This window comes from Frieseomelitta varia, unplaced genomic scaffold, assembly GCF_011392965.1.
Source record: "Frieseomelitta varia isolate USP_RPSP 00005682 unplaced genomic scaffold, Fvar_1.2 scaffold_462, whole genome shotgun sequence".
Classification (NCBI taxonomy): domain Eukaryota; kingdom Metazoa; phylum Arthropoda; class Insecta; order Hymenoptera; family Apidae; genus Frieseomelitta; species Frieseomelitta varia.
In genome coordinates, this window is record NW_025110215.1 from 488,599 (window position 1) to 511,773 (window position 23,175).

The window sequence follows — 23,175 nt, forward strand, 5'->3', positions numbered from 1 at the left end:
ACAGAGAAAGGGGTAAAACTTATTGAATCGCGCAAGTGCGCCTCGCCGTTGCAGAAATTGATTTCTGGGCGGCAAAGTAGCCCGGCCACCGTGAAAAATTCCCCTCCCCCCGCCGCCCGCCGAGTACCATAATGTACAGATTGCGTTCGCTCGACGTCGAGCACCGGGAACTTTCCGCAAGTTGACGCTACGACAGGACTATTCGCGACGATGCGCCGATTTCACGCAAACGAGAAGCTCGAGATTTCTGACGCGTCCCTTTGAAGAAGTTCATTTATCCGAGAGCAATCGAATACCCTCGCTGGATCAAGTGTAACGTGAGGTGAATCTTCAACGCTGGAACTATCAGCGACCCGAGTGCAAAACCCGTGCCAGGGAAATTAAAATGCAAAAAGTAGGAACGATAAAGAACACAGATTTACGTGTACAGGATGTCTCATTTGCTTTCGAGATTTCAAAGTGATCTTCATTCTATTATTTTTTTTACTTTTTTAACGAATGTATTTTTTTTTTAGATGAACATGCAGCCGATTGCATCGATCGAGATTATTATTTAGAATATGAAAGATGAGACAATTTAATCTTTCGATATGTTCAACGAGGATAATTTTTGAAAGACAATAAACCTAACCTCGAGGTACCAGTACATGAAGGGCGATGAGTTCGTCATGGGCTGCGTGTTCATTTGAAAAGAATTCAAAGTGACGAGATTTGTAATCACCGAAGGGTGGCAACTATCTCTCTCAAAACAACAATAAGTTTTATTTGAAACATTTCTTTCTGTAATGAGTGCATAGTTTAGGGACACTCTGTATATCTTCTGAGAAGTCATTCAAATATCTAAAACCCTTAAGTTTATGAAAAATATAAAATATATATTTACTTAAATTTCTGCAGAAATTATGAATTGGCCATTTTGATTACTCCGGTGTTAAAACAAAATATGTAAATAAATACGTTTGTAAAATCAGAATCAAAAGATGTCGTTCAAATCCTTAAAAATCCGCAGTTTATCGGCCGGTGAAGTTTCTGCAAATAGTTAGGAATTGGTCATTTCGAACACTCTGTGGTAGTTTCAGCGTCCGTGTTGCATAATAAAGGAACGCTGCATTTCGGCGAATTTCCTGAGATCTTCGAATCCACGTACACTTGCACGGGTAATGTTTAGGATGAAATTATCACGTGCGACTTACTCCTTTGTTGGGTACTTGGCGCCGGGAGACTGAAAATATGATTAGAAGAGCGAGAATATAACTTAACTCGATGAACAGTCACGGTACAATAAAACTATTTGATTTAGCGACTAGAACAATCTGCACGAGCGACGCTTCTAACGAGATTACGTTATATCACGAGAGTATATTTCATAGAGTGAAACAGTTGTTTGACTCGCAGAATTCAAAAATGATATTTAGTTAAAAACTAGTGTAACACATACACACACACACACACACACACGCTATAGTTGGTTAATTTTAGCAGCGTAAGACACATCGCGTAATTCGAATTCATCAAATTATCATTGACTCCGTTTACAAGTTCAACAGGTCACTTACATACTTAAAAAAAAAATTACCTAAAATCGCAGAAAATCATTTCGAAATTTTCTCGATCGAATCCTGATTTTCGTTGATGACACAAAATAATTGTCAGCACTCCAATGTCAAGTTTCACCGGCGTGAAATCCCGGTAACTACCGTCTCAGGATCTCGATGCAACGATCGATGCGACGAACGAGTCTCATCGCGATACTCTCGCGGAACGTTGCGGATTGCGGTCGTTCAATCAGCGGAAGTTGGGATTTTCGGCAGGTCAATCGGTCCGGGAGGAGCCCTGAACGACGTTCTCGCAGCGGCGTAGCTGGAGGAAAAAAAGTTCGTTCGAAAGATCGCTTTTATTCGAAACTTCTATGCAAAACTTCGTGCTCGTTAAAGTCTGCTTAGTCGGAGTTCTCGGGGGAATTCGCCGGCTAGATAGAAGAGAAATTAAAGGTCCACGGGGATGACTTTCCCGGCGGATTCGTGATCCTACGATCGAGGAGTCCTGCGAACGAGGTGAAATGTATTTCGTGATATCGTGCAGAGTGTGCAGACTGATTTCATTTCTATTTTCACGTCTCTATTAACCTATTAATCGGATCAGATCGCCCCTTAACGTCAGAACTACCAAAATGGTCAAAATGACCAATTCGTAATCTTAGATAGACACTGCAAAAGACAGTGCGTTTCAAATGATTTTTCGTAAAATGCGTAGAAAATATTACAGAATGCACTAAAGCTTTTCTATCTTTTTCTTTTCTTTATTTTAATGTTTCTGATGTTGTGAAATTTTACGATCGTCGGTAGTTTTAATGTTAATTTTAATGTTAAATAGGATTTTCCATGATCGCGGCGTTACAGACCTCGATGGAGATGAATTGACTTGAAACGTCACGTACGATAATTTTTATGTTGGCCGGTCTTTCGCTAATGGAACAGAGAACGTAGAAATATTTATGTCACGAGTATATTTAGGTTTCCGTATGTACATTTATGCGTATAATGTTATGTTCGACACATTTTCGTGCATCGAATTTGCTCGCGAACGTGCAAATATCCGCAATCTAATCGATTATGAGAATAAAAATCGCGTCGATCTTTGTTTTCATGCAGATTCGGCGGATTTTGACAATTTTATATACAATTTTATTACAGAATATTTTATTGCATTCGGCGTGCTTGCGTTTGCCGGTGAGTTTTTAGCTCTGTACGTTTCAAGCTCATTAGTATACGTGTTTTTTCAATTGCTTCGTTCGAGGGAAAGATCGTCCGTTGGCAGAACAACAGGGATCTGGACGAATAATCATCGTTTCGAAATTCGTTACAGAAAGTCAAGCGACATTATAGACAATGCTTAGCATTTCACAGAAAGGTTAACAATTTCACGTTGCATTTGGATTTAATGTGTTCCACGTGTTAATACAATGCGTTTTTTTTTCAGTTGACTTTATTTTTTTTTTTTTTTTTTTTGTTCGTTGCTTTCCTCAGCTTGAAAACATGTAGAAGAACATTCTGGCATGAATGATTCTCGCGGTGAAATAGAACACTGGGACTCTTTTAAATAACGGGAGGGGAAAAGAAAATTTCCGCTAAAACAACGCAACATCTCGTATCGAATGAAACAGGAGAAAAGTGTTTAATTAAGAGAAAAAGGGAGATATTTTCTACATTCAATTTCTCTGCGTCAAATGTACGTTCGTTAATGCGAACAAACAGTCCAATCCGAAGGAGAACGTGTAACGATTTTGATAAAAATGCCGCGGAACACATTGTGCCTTCTTCTTTTTTCATCAGTAATAAAATATAAATATAAAAATGTGTAATGTAGGTCGCGTGCACATAATTCTTTTTTATATGCACGACTTTCTGTTTCGGTCTATCCGTGGTGGGAAAGGACAAACCAAAAGAGAAGGAAAAAAAAAAAGAAAGAGAAAAAGGAAAGAAAGGAAAGAGAAAACAAACGTTGCAATCACCGAAATGGAAAATCTCACGGATGAACGGGAAGAACATTTCTCTTCGGTTGACTTTGAAATTCTACAAAATTGCTTTTGGGATCACGTTCTCTGATGGAACACAAACACGTGCGCACACGTCGGAAGAACATTCGAAAATAGGAGATCCGAAAATGAAAAGCGCCCCGGTGAAATTCCTTCGCGAACGATCAACTTGCTGAAAATTTAAATTTAAAACCGATTGTTAGAACGAAATTTCGTCCGCGTGTCGACGACTAAACGTAAGATAAAAGTCTTGGCGATTGATCCAGCGCGAATCCTCGACTCGTTAAAAGCCACGATTAATTACAGAATTAATAATAATAAAATTAGTAAAATTCACAATGGACGAAATGAATCTTGCTATAATTCCAAGTAAAGTTCAATTACTTTCAAACTAGAGGTTAAATTAAATAAATTTAATACAGATTTAAACGATCTATTTACTATTTCTGTTCGAACACAGAAGAAGGAAAGAAAAAAAATTGAAAATTACAGATAGAATCACGAGTGCGAGAATCGGTCGCGAAGTATTGTCGCAGAAACTCTCAGAAAGGAATCACGGTTTTCGTTTCCCCGCAGATCGAGTCGTTCGATCGATATGTTCGACCTGCTCTGCTCTTCGCAGAATCGAAGGTTAATTCCGTGAAACCGCGAGCCGCCTAGCGTATTCGTACGCTTGACAAATGCTTGAGTTTATTACTTTGGAACACGGTTTCATCCGTCTCCCGGTAAAATACGCGGGGCAATGAAATCACGATCGATCGGTAGGTGGTGCTCGGCGGCGGTAGACGTCATTTCGTGCCGAAAGTGGTCCAGGATGTGGAGGAGCCGGATAAAGAGGGACGACGATTGGACGGAAGAAATCTGATCGAGGAATGGTCGAGGAACCATCGGCTGCGGAACGTGGCCGCGAAATTCGTGGCGAACAAGGAGCAGTTCGACAACGTCGACCCACGGAAAGTGAACCATCTGCTCGGTAACGTACAAGAAACATGTTTCTACATTTACAGAGGAGGTAGCAGAGGATTTATTAGCGATGAATTTCGAAACGGGACACGTGACACGTACACGCGAACACACCGTACGTGATCGAGACTATTTGACTCGCTTATATCAGGGCCACTTACACCCACGAGTAATATTGTTTTCTTTTTTTCAAATTTAATAAATATTGCCATTTACTAGACAATAATTTAAATAAAATAAAAATTTCGTGCAGTATCAGAAAAACGATATTACTTGCGGGTAATCTCTTACAATTTGATTGCAACACGAAAAGGAATTGGAAAGAAAAGTAACTCGTTTGATTGGTCTCTCAATTTTCTGTAATATTCCTCGCGCTCGATGTGTTATCCATTCGTAGAGTTCATGCAGAAGTTGCGTAACAAAAACTTGTACAACTCGTTTCTGAATGGGCGTTCGGTGAAACAACGGAAGAATAATATAGGTCGTTGGAGGAATAACGGCGATTGAATAACACGGATTACGTATTGTGTCTTTCGGTAATTATCGGTTGTGCACGATTACGTTAATCCTTCAATACAGCCGGCTCTTAGTTAGTCTGCCCTAATTATGATCGGCGTAACGTTTGAATTTGAGATTACACTCGGCTTATCGATCAAAACCGTTGATTCCCTTCGTGGCTGTCTAATAAGCATCTATAATATTGGCTGACAACTAATTGAGCGTAACACGTCTCTGCTACCAATATATATTCCGCGAGCGTATTTTTACAAAACCTCGGTCCGTGCACCAAAATCATGACGCAGAGCCGGCGAAAGGTTCCTCCCGATCGATAAATTAATAACAAGTTTCATAACGAAATTTATTAACTTCCAATCTTCTGTTACGCAACTAATTACTTTACTATTAATTATCATTTTAACAGTGGAAAATAGCCCGTTGCTCGCGTTGAAACTCTGTGTCACAATCAATTAGCGGGCTCGAGCGTGGAGAGGAGAGAAAACGAATCGACAAAAGTTCTCCTCCTTCTCGTGGAAATTCGGCCTCGATCGACTCACTGTTTTCCACTGTTTCAGGGCTGTTCTCCTATTCCCACATGGACTTCAACGTTGACCGAAACACGAACGGAAGTGGCGACCCGTCGCTGGCAGAAATGACGATAAAGGCGCTTCGTATACTGGCGAAAAATCCCGAAGGTTATCTCCTCTTTGTCGAAGGTACGTATGACACACGAAAGACTTACGATTCTAACTATTTCGCGGAATATCTGCTGTGGTCGTTGCTATCATCATCTGTTCGGAGATTACGACAGGAAAGTAGGGAGAATGTAGAAACTGATCTTACGATTAGACGAGGTCAGATAATCGAAATTTAATTTGTACGTCTTCACGTACAAAAAAAGAAAAAAAAAAAGAGAAAAGAATTGTTAAGTTGAAGAAAAACTTGGCAGTCTACTTACTTCGTACTTAGTTTTCGTCGCTCTGCGAGAGAACTCCACGATCGACGTAGCGTATGGCGCATAATTGAAATCCTTCGATGGTAGAATGCGATTGAGCTAATACTCTCGAGGGTGTTCCTTTTGAGGGTAGGGAAACGCGAGTTTCCTGCGCGAAGATTGAGTCAGCGTTCTGTACTTTATCGAGTTTATAGCTTTCCGCGTGCGTCTTCCTTCCTTTCCCCCCGCTCTCCTCTCCTCCCCGCCCCGCCGGTAACCAGTATGTACATCTCACGTTCTTTCGTCGCCGGGAAAAAACGTTTCCTTGACTTCAGCGAAGATACGATTGACTTTTTTCCTTCTCAGGAGCACAAGGACGAGACCTTTGAACCAGCCATTCGCGCGAACATCGTGAACTCTTCTCTCGCGCGTTTCATTCTTCGCATGTAGGACGGTGATTGCCCCCTCGTTAAAATAAAATCGAAGTTCCCTTCTGAAAGTAAAGAAGCAGTTTGCAGTCCGAAAGTTCGGAATTAGCTCCAAGCTCGAGCGATCTACGAGCAAAAATTAAAGCATCCCGAGTCTTTGTCGCCTTTTATCGTTCCTTTTGTCCGATCAAACCGCGAGCACGGCGTTTGCACGCCCTTGCAACATCCATTCGTCGCGAATCAATCAGCTTTGCCCGTGCGAAACGTTGATTAATCCCCTTCGTGACAATCGATCTCACTTGGGCGAATCGCATCCGATTCTCGTTTTGTTGCCCCTCCGATCGCCTTCCGTTGCATTGCTCAACGTCCACGCGTCTTTCGACATTGTCACAACTTTTGCAACGCTCAATCCCATCACGAAACAGTAGATATTTTTTTTTTTTTTGTTGAAAATGATGTCGGTTATTATCTTTCGTTTTCCATCGTCTCGCTTTTGTACAATGTCGGCCTGATAGCAAGTGATATTAACGCGTTCACCTGTGACCGGAGATTGTTTTCTCGACGGTGGTCATTAGTAACTGGAGTGCTTCAAATGTTTCGAATTAGCAAAATAAAATGACTATCGTCGACTAAAGAAATTTTGAGGATCATAGCTAACTTAGACCGTGGCTACCAACAAGATCATCAACTATGGATCATAAAATACAACCATATTTCTTTTATATCTTTTATATTATTTTGTCAATGTATATCATATGCAGATCAGCTATATACACACAGTTTCATCTAGAATCTTCTAGACGAAAGACGATTTAGGTTTCTTATCAGCATGAAGAAATTTATTGTCTTATTTTGGATATTCATGGCCGAGGATCACGACTCGTCCGCTTTTTCTTGCTGGCAAGAAGTCCTAATGCCCGCCACGTTCTATCGCGATTATTGCGTCGCGACCACTTGTTGTCATTCCCAGCCACTGACTAGCAAACTTGTTATCTATCCTCGTTAGAACAAATCGATATTTTAATGACAGCACTTTTCAGTTCAGAGCAATCAAACGGCCCGTACTTGAACACGTCAAGTGTTGTGTCGGTCACCGACCAAGCAAATTTAGTATACATGTATTAAAAATTCAAAAACTTTAAAATTACAGAAAAGAAGTTAGTAGCTGAATATTGCTTTTATTGTTATTATACAAATTATTATAAATTATATTATAAAAAATTTATTATACAAACAGTATAGTAATGGAATAGTAATTTTAATAAGTTTTCTTAAAACAGTTTAGTAAGCAAAGATGTGGTTTCTCCTTTACACCCATCACAGAATGTTGTAACTTACTTAGTCACTATTTAGTTTCTACTATTGTTTCTTCCAAAGAGTGTTACATTTCTTTTCTACCAAATTTTTACAAAATTTTCTGACTTGGGGCGCGCAACTATATCGAACAGCGTAAAGGTAAACAAAGTACGCATGGCACTTAACGTATTAAAGTGATTGGCTAGAACTCTGACTAGCCAATTTGTATAAAACAGGCAAAACTGCCGTCAGCGGTGAATTTTAAACAGAGCAATCTCTGTAATTACAACGTGATTTCCGACCTCATCCTTGAATCGCTACACTTTACCAGTGCGGTAAAGTTTTCTATGTATTCCTAGGCCTCAATAATTAGCGCCTCGAACCGAATCGACAACATTCGGTTCCATCGAGCCACAACAATATGTTTAGAATAATGAAAATTCTCTCGTGGCCCTTCGAGAACATCGTAGCATGGGAAACTCGACGTGTTAATTTCTTCCATAATGCATCGTTGTCTTCGCGTTGTCGTTGTCGTCGTCGAGCTTCGAGCTTCCTGTTAATTCGCTGCAGCGTCGGGTTAACCCTTGGAGATACTCGACGAGCAACGCTGTCGGTTCAACGAGCATCGTACGCGGACCTAACGTGGGAGAAAATCTCGTGCTTCCAGATAACGAAATACACGTCGCTGGCGTAATCAGTTCCGGCACGTCGCGTCGTTCCACTATCAGACGACGGGTGGAACACGCCGCTGGCCGGGTGGCAGTTCCTTCACCTGAGGATCGTCTTCGTTCGTGGCTGCCTTGTAAACGATACCGAGATCCGGGTGCAAAGTTTCCTGCAGCGTGGCAACTGTTGCTGAACGTCCCCCGCCCCCTCCTCACCAGCTGGAAAACTCGTCCCTTTACGGATAAATTTTGGCACGATATCTCTGGCTCGGTTGAACGCATCGAATGTATGTATGTATATATGCATCACCCCCTTGTCGCGAGTCTGCTAAAATTTCGGTTACAGAATCAGTTGACTCCACAGTTTGGCCAACTACTAATGTATCTTGCCAGCCGAGTTTCGTTCCATTGTTGATCCACGATCCGAGATATCGCTTGATTTGTTACACTGCGATACGATCTAGCGCGGTGGGATTTAATTGTTGCGAGTGTTTCCAGCGTTACGTGATAAATATCCATTGTCTTCTTATCGTTTTCGTAAATATTTTTGCAATTCTCCTATCGACGTTTAGCAGATTTAGTATCTCTAAGTGACGCAGAGAGCAGAGAAACTGACATATACGCGACACTTGTCGACTTTTAAAGGCTCGAAACGAACATTCTGATTAGCAATTAAAACACGATATTTCGCGGAATAACCGTGTCAGAGATAAATCTCCGAGTTTCACATGGTAACGTAAGATATTTGAAATCCACGGAGGAACAACAATTTCAGTGAAACTCGTTCGGTTGATAATAATCGCAATTTAGACACGCGGCGTGAAATATATTCCGCGTTATTCGGTTCACCTGGCAACTGGCCCCGATGAAACATTTCGGTTATTCGTCAGAACACTACGTTCCGCCGGATTTTTACCATTTTTTTTTTTTTTTTAATTTCTTTTTTCGTTGCTTCCCCACATCCCCCCCCCCCTCTCTCCTCCTCCATTTTGTTCCCCGTTGAAATCGTTCCCATCGAGCCTCTCTGCAAACTGAAAGTTTTATTTCGCGATGACGACCGAGTCCACGTGGAAATTCCGAATAGCCCGCGCAAATGAGGAAACGGAGTGGGGATTTAGCTTTTTCTCATCGAGAATTCGTCCAACTTTATGCCGTATAAAAATAAGCAAACCGTGGGTAAACTGAATGCCAGCTGGGATGGGCTGTGCGCAGGCAGCCGCAGAAAAAAAGGAGAGAACAAGCGGATCGTTTTTCCTCTGGGCATCTGCGGGATGTCTTATCGTCGTTCTTGTTGCGCGGCTGCTTCTGTCAACATCGGAAGGAAAAACGCCGGGGGACGAAAAACCCCGAGCGTAGGAATTAGAGAACAACGATTAAAATGACTGATTTCCCCTATTTATTCCCGGCTCTGTGGTCTCCAATTTCATGCTGAATTCGCGTGAAAAACGCAGTATGATCGGCTGATATCTAGAAATTATCAGACTCCCTTTGCCACTTTTTCTTAATTTTTAGTGACAGCTTTTGGAAAATATATCTCGCTCCCTTTGCCAAAGTGTGAGGTCATGAAATTGCGAAACACCTCTCGGCAACTTTATTTTCAGAAGGGGAATTCTCTTGTTCAATTTTCGGCACCCGAAGCGAAATTTGCATCTTGGCCAAACACTCTTCGCTCTTTTCCAGGCGTGTTTTCCCTCATCTTCGTCGTTAGAGCTGGAGCAACACAAAGATGGGGAAAAAGTATCAATAACATCAAAGAAACCGTAGTTTGCACCTATAAAACCGTACCCCTCGGAAACGTGGAAAAATGATATCAGATTCTAAAGCTAAAGAATTTATATTTTGTCGCTTTACATATATGTTTTACATATCGTGTCAGGGGCACTTGCCAGCTCTCCCATTAAAGAATATTTTCTACCAACACTGTTTTCCTCGTTGATTTCGCATATAGAGATTCACGATGTGGTGTTTGTACTTGTTACGATGCAAATGAAATTCCAAGGTGTTTTGTATAATGCAGATAATATATTTTAATGTAGTTATTACAATATAATTTTAATATAATTACTACGATATTATAATAATTATTTCAATATGTTATTTTAAGCGTTGGAATATTTTCGTGAACGAATGTACGTAACTGAAGCAGTAAAATACGTATCTGCAAAAGATTTGCGAGATATTAAAGAGCTGCGGGAAATCGTTGGTTCTAATGAACGCGTCGGAGCAAGTTATTTGTCATGCCGTGGTCTTGGGTTATTCAGATTAAAATCAGAAATTTGAACCGGAATAGAAGAAACTGCAATGCTGGCGCCGTCGAACATAAGCGTTCATTACGGGGCTTTCTACATATCTCTCCGACGGATCTTAATTCTATGAGATTCTTAAACGACGCTCTTGATTTAGTTTGAATGGAAATTAGGTCGTTTCTTGATTCTTCGCCTGTTATATCAATCAAAATGTACAGTATCAATTATAAAATATCAAATATGAAAGAATTTAATATTCTTCCGACTCATGATGAAAAAGATATATGGTCCGATTAAAAAAAAAAAAATAAATAAATATAGCGTTGGAAATTTTGAAATTCACAAAAAATTGATACTCCATACTTTGCTTCCCATACTTTTGTATCAGACAATTTCTCATTCGACGCATAATTTAAAAATTATTTCAGGCGTGCAAGTTTCGTGAATCGGCCTGTTTCTATATAAAAGTGGTTTCAGCTTTTTCATTTTGTTTCGCAATGAAATTTTTATCGTACGATTCAATGGTAATAGCAGTATTTTTTTTTTTTTATTTGGTCCACGATGAAACTTCTATCTATCTTTCCAACCAAAAATTGGACCGGTGACGTCGAAAAGGAGAGTATTAAAAAATTCATCCCGTAGAAAAGTTTATGAAAATAACTGGAAAGCTTTCGTGTACAAAGTGGATTGTATAAAACGAGACAGATACGTGAAGTTAATAAAAAATAGGTCGCGCGAGTATGCCTCGTTGCAACGCAGATTTTCATTTTTCCGGTTTATTGCAACAACGAATTTCCTCCACCGTGCGACAGAATCGCGCGCTATACATGTAATGCCGAGGTTAATAAAAAATACTTGCGTATAATTTTTCTACGTTGCGCTCGCGGATTTTCATTTTTCCGTTTATTGTGGGAACAGGTTCCCCCTCCCCTTTTTCGGCCAGATCGCTGCACGATATCATTTAATTTCATTATTCCCGTGTTCAAAACTTGCTATACTTTTCATCGCTCGTGTGTCCCGTGCTCTGTGTAACCGATGAAACGAAATTCATTCCGGGACGAATATGTGCGCGGTGCGAGTGAAAAAAAAAAAAAAACTAACAGAAATGCTCTTTCGCGTTTTGTAATCTCTGGAAATAAATATTTGTTGACGCTGTCGGATATTAATACTGGCTTCCAGAAGGATCGTAACGCGTTAATATTTTCGGAATCAGTTTCCTCCGAATCAGTCCATTAATCTTTTTTTTTTTTTTTTTTTTTTCTCCCGATTCAAACCAAATTTATCCCGTCGCCCGTGTGGGCGTTTCGCACTGAACTGCCCTTTGGTTGACAGCGACGAGGAACGTTCGCACAGACCACATACTGTTCATTATACAAATTCATCATCCGCCGACGTGCGTGCTAGCGGCACACACATTGTAATGCATAAATTTCATGCTCTCGAATACGTGTACCCATCGGGAGCAGAAACGAGAGTAAAGTCCACAACTTTGCGAAATTTGTTAGACTATTTGCGCGCGACATCTCGCAAGGGACAATCTCGTCTCGTTTTCGTCGACGAACGAGAGTTTTCAAGGGGCGATTCGGTTGATGCGTCGCGCGATCTTTGATGCACAGTGGGCCACATGCAAACGTTGAAACACCGAGATCGATTAGATATTTGTTAAAATGCCCGGACAGAAATATCGTTGCGTTACTCGCAGACATGACCGTGTTCGTGTTTTTATTGCGACTGATGATTTATGGGAACAAGGTTCCGCGTACTCTACAGAGGGGAAAAACTACTTCACAATGGAGTAATGTCATTCTATTTGTCACATCGGTAGTATTATTATTCATTGATATAACGCAGCAAAGTTTAGTCAAAGTCGAGTTTCAACTTTCAACAAATAGACTACGAAGAGAAAAGTACGAAGATGTAATGGATAGTTATTAAATGAATAATTTGGAACGTCGAGTAATTATGTATATTCGTCATTAATTCTGATCCTGCAGTCATTTCTATTAACGTGGTGAGAAGCTGAGTCACACTCGCGCACACAACGCAACGGAACGAGGCAGGGTGCATAATCATATTGAAATTCTCTGATTCTATTATAACGCATCGATTGACGAATTTGATACAATTCCGATAACAATGCGCAACTGTAATAACGTCACAGTTACTGAAGTGTGCCCGATGAAATTTGACGCGAATACGTCTGACATGACGTGGCTGCAGATATGTATATAAATAGCAAAAATTTAAACACAAAGATAGAATTGCCCTTTAATTCGAAGTTCGTTCGAAATGTTTTTTTCTTTTATCAAGTGAGTCACAAAATGAAATTTCAGAGTTTCGGTTTCAAGTGAGTTACAAAATAGAATTATAAAATTCCAGTTTCAAGTGAGCCACAAAGTAGAATCTCAGAGTTTTGGTTTCAAGTGAGTCACAAAATAGAATTTCAGAATTTCAGTTTCAAGTGAGTCACAAAATAAAATTTCAGAATTCCAGTTTCAAGTGAATCACAAAGCGGAATCTCAGAATTTCAAGTAAGCTATAAAATAGAATCTCAGAATTTCTCAGTTTCAAGTGAGTCACAAAATAAAATTTCAGAATTCCAATTTCAAGTGAGTCACAAAGGAGAATTTCAAAATTTCAGTTTCAAATGAGTCATAAAATGGAATTTCAGAACTCCAGTTGCAAGTGAGTCACAAAATAGAATTTCAGAATTCCAGTTTCAAGTGAATTACAAAGTAGAATCTCAGAATTTCGGTTTCAAGTGAGTCACAAAATAGAATTTCAGAATTCCAGTTTCAAGTAAGCTACAAAATAGAATTTCAGAATTTTAGTTTCAACTGTGTCACAAAATAAAATTCCAGAATTCCAGTTTCAACTGAGTCACAAAATAAAATTCCAGAATTCCAGTTTCAAGCGAGACACAAAGTAGAATCTCCGACGTCGAATAAAGTAGCTCTGTTAATCAAGTGAAATTCATCACAACGCGATTAGACAAGGCTTCTATACTTCTGTTAAAGTTAAATCTCATTACTGTATACCAAGCAAGTGAAACTCGAGCCACGAGTACTCGACATACAAAAAAAAAAAAATTGATCCCCGTATCATATTTCCGTTCTTTCGATCGATCGACTGGGCACGGCTTACGCAAATTCCTGACAGGAAGCGCAACACGGCCGATTGATTCTCGCCGGTGTCATTCACACGATTTTTCACCCTAACCTCGTTCGATCTTCATCCGTTATCGTAAATACGGGGCAGCGTGTTCATTCACAAGTTCGGCGCGACGCGGTCGGGACTGAGTTAATGCTCGCCAGTAAAATCGGATCGCCGCAGTTAGCCGCCGGCGCCGTCTGGTCGAATCTCGAGCGATACCTACGGTAGTATCATCGGACCTTTTAACGTGGCACCCTAACATCGTGCCAGGATGTCTCGTTTCATCCTCGATCGCTTCGATCCATAACTGCTGCCGAACTCGATTCCATGCAATTTCTCGAGAATTGATCCTCTCCTTGACGCTTTGCGCACGCACGCACGCGATCTTCAGCAGACATCGATCCCGGCCATTTTCGATTGTTTCTGCACCGCTGCAACTTCAAGTTGAACTTTCGGTAATCCGTTCCAGAGGCGGGCGGCGCCGTTTGCCCGCTCGATAATTGAATTCGGGATTCTTGCGGATCGTTCTGAATAATTAGCGTTAACTCTACGATGCTTTCGCAAATGCGATTGTTCGACGTTAATGCTGATGACTCTCATTTCACCGCGGGTCGGATCCCTAATTCCATCCCGACCTCCCCGTAGTCTTTCTCGTTCTTTTTCCCATTCTTTCACGCTGATAGAAAGAAAATTTGAGACACTGCAAATTATTAGTCACATTGGAGAATATTTTCGTAACAGGAGATAAGTGAATTACATTTTTTGTAGTACGTGTACAAAAAATTGTCTCGCGACTAATGTAAAAACGTGTCGAAAAGAAAAAATACAATTGAATTTTATTAAAGAAATTTCGTTTTATCAACTATGCCTGAATTTGGCTAATTTCGTGCTGGACAGGCGCGAATAATGGCGCAAAAATAAGTAAAAAATTTTTCATTTAAGAAAATTTGAATGTGTTTCGTTCAAAATTATTTTAAAATATGATAAATTATTAATGTGATGAATGATAATATATAATTTATATATAATTTTAAATATCACATATAATTTTTAAACTCGATTTTCTTTTAAAACAGAGCTTACAGAAAAGTTTTATTCGTCATTTTCAAACGTAGATTAACCTTCTGTCAATTATTCTTTTCTGTCGCGTCTAGAATGAAATAAATTCAAATATAGTCGATGAAACATTCAAACTCAATTCTCTCCAAAAAAAAAAAAAAAAAAAAAAAAAAAAAACGAAGCATCTTAACAGAAAAGTTTTATTCTACGTTTTTTTATTTATTTTCAAACGTAGACTAACTCAATCGTCAATTATTTCCGTCTGTCATTTATTAGCTAGATTCGTGTATACTCGATAAATTTTCAAACTCGACTTTCTCGAAAAATTCCTTTTCCGACACGTACTTACATGTACAGTCACCTAATTGACCGCGAAAGTGGACGTGTATCTCTTCAAAGGAATATATTTTCCAATTGCACGACCAAAAGATCGATTCTTCCATTCCCTTTATTTTTCTTTTTTTTTTTTTTTTTTGGTGAAATCTGCGAATCTCGTTCACCTCGCGAAACGCTTAACATCAGGTCTCTCTCGTCGCAATACCCTGTTGCCTTTATAGAAAGTTAAGAAGTTCGTTGAAAGGTATACTTAAAAAATATTAAAGTCGTTGATAGGATTACAGCGTAGCTTCTTTCTGCGACGTGACAATATTGGTTTTAAAGTTACGAGGGTTTTTTCAAAGTACACGCAAAGTTGATTCTCGATTGACTCTCGACCGAGAACGGAGAAGTTGTTCGGCCGGCCAGGCTTTATCGAAGGCCGTTTCACGGTGTGCGGTTGAACGTTCCTTCAACCTGGAACTTTCTATGCAATCAGATTGCCATGTTAATTGATATTTACGTTCAGGGAAACAAGCTGCACCTTGTGCAAACAAACTAACAAAATCCATCGAACGCCGAAATTCATCAAACGACTTTTACTCGCGAATCGAACGAAAATTTCGCTTTGGACGCGTCTTCAATGGCGACGACTTCATTTCGTCGATCTCGTATCACACTGAGGCTGCCCAATTATCCGCTTGAATTCTAGCGTTGTGATTGCTCGCTCCGCTGAATTCGTCGCGCAGAACCTCCGACTCAAACGCGAAAGGTCTATTTGCTTGTCCCCAGGTGGCAGAATCGATCACGCTCATCACTACAACAATGCTTATCGAGCGTTGGACGAAACGCTGGCGCTGGAGGAAGCGGTGAGGGCGGTGATGAAGGAAGTGGACTTGTCAGAGACGCTTCTCGTCGTGACGGCGGATCACTCGCACGTGCTCACGCTCGGTGGTCTGGCAACGCACCGTGGGAACCCTATATTTGGTAAGTGAAGCGACAAGTCAACGTTCGATAGCCTCGCAGTCCGCACAAAGGCAGCCGAAACGATTCGCCGCGTGCCAGAGATCCGATTGTTCCGCGCAAAAGGAACTGTATCTCCTAGAAATTTGGTCCGTCGCGCAAATAACGAACTGTCTTTGTTCGCCGGGTTAATTCAGTGAACTCTCGTCGCTGTCTTAAATTTTAGTGGCAAGAACTTTGGTAATTCGAAAATCTGGACACGGTATAGAATGTCGATTATGTCGAAATATTCGTGCGCATTTAAACTATATATCGGGCTATGTTTATATTTTATACATTGAAAATAGTAAATCAATGTTATTAGTCTAAATTCAAAACAACTCGGACAATAAGAGAAATTTTCATCTGCGTAGAAGCTTAAAAATAGGTGATAGTTGGATCGAACTGTCAACGTACAAATGGATCTTGAATTCAGGAGAAAGCTCTTGAATTGCGAAGACATAATAAAGATTTTATAGCACCGGCTGATTATTAGACTTATTATGTATTCTTTCACGTGATTATGTATTCTGATCTATGATTTTATTCCATGATCTATGATCATTTGATTCTTCTATTATTATTATTATTATTATTATTATTATTATCTTCTATTATTATTTGATTCTTCTATCCGAAAAATCGCTCATTCGAACAGATTTGTCTCGCAATTAGCTCGAATAATCGACGTTCTACCGTAATTTATACAATCGTTAACGTTCAAGTTTTTATAAGCAAAAGCTCGCCTGTAATCTCATTCAAACAGAGATCTCGACAACGCAATTTCAGACGCGTGGAAATTTGTACACTGGTTAAGTTTTCGCCGAGAACGATCAAAGTATAATAGCGGCTCGTTCACTCGAGACGCACGGAATACGCTCGTTAACGTTCAAGGTTTATCAACGCGATTAAAACTTGTATCTTTTAATTTAGCTGGCCGTTACATTTAATTTCTGTTCGCGGCGTAACAACAGGGAGCTTTCGGGGAACGCGAAGCGCGGGCTAAAGTGGGCTTCGTTATACATTCGCGGAGCAACGCGAGCTTTCGTGCAGAAATGTCACCGGCCGATCACATGCAGATAATGCGGATTTTCAGGCACAGGGAAGCGGATTCGCCCGCGTTCGATGTATAACGCAATTTCCACGAACAATTTCGTAGGCCCCCAGGTACCGTTCGGAATCTAACCTGGATGAAACCGTTCGGATCGTGCCTAGCACAAATAACCCCGCCATTATCCCCCGTTCGATACTTCGTTCTGTCCACTATTAACCTTGTTATTTCTCTGACATCGTTTCACCGATGCGATAGAGCACACAAGGGAAAGAGGGAAGGGTGGGGGGAAAGAGAGACGAAAATAATAAATTCTGGTCAAAAACGCAGTTTCGACTCGTGTACCTTTAACTAAAAAATTAACTCGCTGCAATTGATGTTTTTCGCGTTAGTTTCGTCGTCTTACATTTTAGTTAGAGAGCAACAAAATAATGTTTATGTTTGGCTACATTTCTCGAGTTGATGACGAAAATATGGCGCAGCGAGCGATTATCGTTGAAATTAATTGATTTTCGTCTGCAACGATATCCGTGAAACAGAAGGATTCGTAAAACCGTGAAAAAAAAAAAAAAAAAAAAGAAACAAGCTCGTTAATTAGGACGAAGAACGAGCCGAGTGAAATTCAATTTCATCGGAGAGCGCAAAGCATCCGGAGGGTTGAATATATTTTTACGCGACACGGCGAGCATCGTTTTCACTTATGATTGAAAATCGAACCAGACCTGAGTGAAATTAATACTCTGCTGACGAGTTGATTCTCTCCCCGACCTGACTGCCAGACTCTCGCGAGCTGATTTTATTTCACTGTCTGCTCTCGCGTTGGTCCTTTATCCGCCCCGTTCGCCATCCGAGCCGGTTAACTCCTCGACGAGGAGCCTCGTACCTGCAACAAAGAGATTCGAAAAATCGCGGCAAGAGGAAAGATGAAGAGATACGGTTATTGAAACGCGACAGTGAAACGTTACAAATTCGATTCGCGAGACTCTCTGAATTGAAAGGCTCGAAACAGAACGACGACGGGAGAGTGTCAATGGAATATGATATTCGACGGGGGCCGTCGACGGTACACACGCCGCCGCATTGATCGTTTGCGTCGCGTTTTTTTCAGCTATTGATCATTCGGAACTTTTTCACGCGACGCCCGGAGCCAAGTAGCAAAAATCACGAAACAACAGACGTCGTCGATCAACGTCCCCGTTGGATCTATTATACACGTGGCGGGGGATTCACAGCGTTGCCATTTCGAACGACCCTCTTTAGGGATGCGATTAGGGATCCGAATATGTATAACACTTAGGAGTCCGATTTAAGTTTAATGTCTAACGTAACTATCGTTTCGAAAGTAAGTGTTTCAACGAATACCTGTAATATACAGGACAAATAGAAAAAAAAGGGTTCGTAACTTCGATGATAGATAGCACGAAAAGAAATCCTAATATTCTCCTAACACTCTCTGAATATTCAAAGATAATTGAGATCAGAATTATTACCCGACGAATATCGAATATAATTTTATCCGATGTTTCGAGTAATTCATGTTCAAATAAAATGAAATTGTAATTTATATCCACTGGAATGGTAGAGAATTCGGGGAAAGAAAATAGCAAAGATCAGTAAAAACTTGCTAAATGATATTTATGTTTAACATCTAGCTGAGGAAGAGTATTTTCCTTATTTTTAAGTTGCACGAGCCCTACTACTGGAAAATTAATTAGACTTATTAATTTTTATACAAAAGACACCTTTATAATATAAACTTATTAAATTAAAGACATTTTCTTTATACAAAAACGTTTATGTTGTTTTGTTATTTATTGCATAGACATCCGAGTAAAATGCTTAAAAATAAAAGATACGTAGTCTCAATTGTCTCACGCACTCGGGTAATTTTTGTTTACTTTACTCAATCAAAACAAAACGATAATTCATATTTTCCGTATTGCAATATAAATTGTAACTTCATTAGTTGCACATTTTACGTGCAATAAAAATCCGCACTCTGTTCATAAGCAACAGCTCTAGTTCGTGCTTGCTTACGAGGTACTCGATCCCATCTCTACTACTCTCGATTGATCGCGATAGGAGAGAGAAAGGAGTATATTTAACGGGGTGAGCGACACACGGCCTGTTTCGGCTGGTTGGCTCGATGAAATTCCACCGTTCCAGCGTTCTGTATTCAAGCCGTGAAAACGAGGAGTGATTCGAGGGGGTGGATGGTCAATAATTTATCCGGCTTCGTCTTTCGTAGCGTTTGCCCGGCCGGAATGACCGGAAAGGGACCGCGGTGGCAATCCAATACCAGGTAAGTGATTCGGTACACCGTTTTATATACAGGGTGTTTCGTAACTGGTGGAAAGACCCAATTCGGCAGCTGATCGTACCCCTAAAAATAATAAAAAAAAGTCGTATAAATATATGTCCTATCTGTCTTCGTTTACGTGATATAATGAATTTTATAAACAGAGCAAACTCTAGTAAGCTAGTTTTACCAGGGATGGTATATGTTCAATATTTTCATAATAATCATAATTGGGATGAAGGAAACCCACATGTTACTGTGCATTCAAGACATCAACACCAGTTTAGTTTAAACGTATGGGCAGGAATAATTGATAAATTTTTAATTGGACCTTTTTTTCTTGATGGGAAACTAACAGGCACAAAGTACGTTGATTTTTCATTTACACGAAATATTAGAGGAAGTTCCAGTCGATATTAGATTATTCGTATGCGGTTTATGCATGATGGAGCTCCGCCGCATTTTAGCCGAGTAGCTAGGCAATTTTTAAATCAACACTTTGCAAATAAATGGATTGGTCGTAGAGGTCCTGTCGCATGGCCTGCTCGTTCTCCGGATTTGAATCCATTAGATTTTCATTTGTGGAGATATTTAAAATCTATTGTATACGCAACATCGATTGAACATGCTGAAATACTGCGAAATAGAATAGAGCAAGGCTTCTGACAAATTCGAGAAACACCAGGAATGATAGAGAGAGTAACCAGATGAATGACAAAACGCGTGCAGGCTTGTCTTCAAATGCAAGGTGATGATCTCGAGCATCTTTTGTAATAGTAATTAAAACAGAAAATTCGTTACATCTGATAAACGAAGACAGATAAAACATGTATTTATATGACTTTTTTTCATTATTTTTTAGGCGTACAATCAACTCCCACAGGTTACGAAACACCCTGTATATATACCCCTCTGCAGTCAGTTCTTCATCGCGCCAGGAAGGGCCGGGACGTCCTTTCAATTCCAAGGTCCCCGGCTTCAATGCGATCCAATCTTCTTGGACAAGCCGGTGCGAACGAAATCGGAACGTTTGTCCGTGTCTGAATGGAATCGCGGGCGAGAAATGCAAAGGATAGTTTTTTTGCGGCCGGTGCGTGAATCGTCGGGCTTCGTTCGAATCCCTCGATCTCATTTTCTACGGGGCCACCCCTCCCGTTCGTTCATTCGTTTTCATCCGTTGTACACACGTCCACGTGGGTCGTTCCACACACAAAAGAGAAGCTTGTTGTTCTAAATAACGATCGAACGTTTTTGACCCTTTTCGGAAATTTATCGTATGGAGATTCGAGTTTCGTACGGGTCTACGAAAGTGTTATTTCGTAGGTAGTTGCGAGGAAACAGTTTCGTTCCCCTTTGAAACGACCGGGGAGTGTATGGAGAAACATTGCGATCTTTCCTTTGGTGTTACGTTGATATTCTCACTCGTAGGATTCTGACGTCGGATTAGTCGTTTCGTGAGAAACTTGGCGAGCACACACGTACATACGTGATGGGAACGTTTCGTTCTATGTCTTATTAGAACGTGTCTCGTTAAGGTACCGTAATAAGATATATCTTGTTAAGGTACCTTAACGAGGTATCTCTTATTAAGATGTCTCATTGAGATAGATTCGCTTCGTAACCACACCGAGTTCTCGATTCTTTGTACATCTGACGTTACCTCGCGATACGTGGAATTTTAAACGAAACGGTGGATCCAATTTTTCATTTAAAATTGCTTGATCAACCAACGAAACAGATCAAATTCATCCAACATGCAGGAGGAAGACTAATAACGATCCAACGAGCTGAGAGATCCAGATAGAATAAAATTTCTGCGAAAATTCTAGTGTTAGGCGAATGTTTCTCACCAAGAGTTTTCTCATCAAGTTTCGAGTTCTTCAAAGATTTCACTCATATAACACTGGCGTGGTTCACAGCACGATACACACATTTCTCCCGTTACACGTTCCCCGTCTAAATTTCTTATCGCCGCCAGAAACTTGCCGCAAACTAATCGCGTGCACGATAAAGAGCACGATGCGGCACGTTCCACCACTTGTCCGTAAAATGTAAAATTCAATCTCGTCGTGGCGTTTCTCCTCTCGCGTAATACCGATCTAGCCGACAAAAAGCGATCAATCCGCGTCACGGAGTTTCGAAAAATTTAGCAGTGGTAACGCAGGGAAATGCGCAGTCATTAAGGAAGTTTATTGGCCCTCGTAAGGCGGTGCATGTAATTGACAAATGAATTAAAGTCGCTGGAAACATTCCAGCAGGATGCTGGAGCTTTTCCAGCTCCGTACGAAAAAAGAAAAAAAAAGAAAAGAGAACGTATTGGAACAGCCGTCTCGTGTATCCCCCCGTGTGCAGGAATGTCGAATTGCAAACAGATTTCAGCTCGATAATGTCAAATATTTAAGCGACGATTCTCGCTTGATGCAACTCGATTCCCAGAAAATCTTCAGCTTCACTCTGCGCTAGCGTAAATTATATATTAATCATATTATTGTACTGTAGTATATAATAGTACAAATATTGTGCGATTGTAAATTACGCTCGCAACTCTTTTATGATTTAGAAGCCTAGCCATCAGCTTCTCAATCGCGCGGGTAAAAATGGCACAGGCACAAAGTGCATTCTCGCCGCGCGTAGACAAATGTCCCTCTTGGTTCTCTGCGTATCATATCTTTACACGTGCTTCTCGATTCGCTTCCTGTCGACACCCCGAAATAAATATTCGCTATTATTTTTAACAATGAAAAGTAGAATCCACGTCGACCTCCTCGTTCCCATATCTGTTCGAAAATCTCTCGGGACAAGCGTTACATCCTACTTCAAATGTAGAAAACTTAATTAATTTTCCAAGAGAAGGATACACTGATACGTAAAATACGAACGAAAAAGTATTGCTGTCTGTGATAACCAGGCCGCGGATTTTTATGCAATTTTTATGCAACGCACGCGGTGCACGTGATGCGAATAAATGTATAAAATATCCGAGGAACTGTATCAATTGTAATAATATGTGAAACAAAAGAAAAAAACAATTTTTTATCAAGGTTTCATTTTTTCAAAAATGCAGGAAAATTTGGAAATGCATAAAAGGTTTCATTTCTTCAATAACGTTCGCGAAAACTTAACAATGCGTATAAAAATCTGCAGTCCAGTGACAGGTTCCATTTCTTTGATAGTGTTCGCGAAAACTTAAAAACGCATAAAAAAAAAACCCGCAGTCGAGTGATGACAAGTGTCTCAAGCGTGTGTCTATTCGACGTACGTTACGTTCATAATTCCAGCTGTTTCTTTTCTTTTTCTCTTTTCCTTTTTATCGTGTTCTGGTTAAATATTGTTCTTTCTCACGAGGAGATGAATCATGGCAGTGGCCTGTTAACGAAGCGGCCTATTAATTATTAATGTCACGCGTCGCCGACGATTCGAACGTTGCCGGCGACTGAGATAAATCAAAAACCCCGTGAAACTCGTGTATTCACGGGGGTGGGCGGGGGCGGAAGAGGAGGGGGGCTCAAGAATCGATGAAAGTTCAGGCTGTCTAGGCCGCGCGAAACGTGCTACGAATGGCTGATAAAACCTAACCGGCCCAGGATTTTGCATTTAGCAGTCACGATTCGCGGCTGGGTTAAATATAAAAGCGTGGAATTCGCGGCACGCCGGTGGATAAATTCATGTAAACACCGCGACGCTTCGCCTATTTTACGTGGTTCATATCTCTCAATTCGCTACGTAGTTGT

At 40.5% G+C, this 23,175-nt stretch overlaps 1 protein-coding gene across 1 annotated transcript in view; it reads left to right on the forward strand.

Annotated features, from left to right (window-relative positions):
• Positions 1-23,175, forward strand: part of LOC122532652 (alkaline phosphatase, tissue-nonspecific isozyme-like) — a 76,607-nt gene that overhangs the window by 14,469 nt on the left and 38,963 nt on the right. The window contains exons 4-6 of the mRNA XM_043661631.1: positions 4,301-4,508; positions 5,572-5,712; positions 15,885-16,079. Of these exons, the coding sequence (XP_043517566.1) occupies positions 4,301-4,508; positions 5,572-5,712; positions 15,885-16,079 (544 nt within the window). The remainder of the gene's footprint in view (positions 1-4,300; positions 4,509-5,571; positions 5,713-15,884; positions 16,080-23,175) is intronic.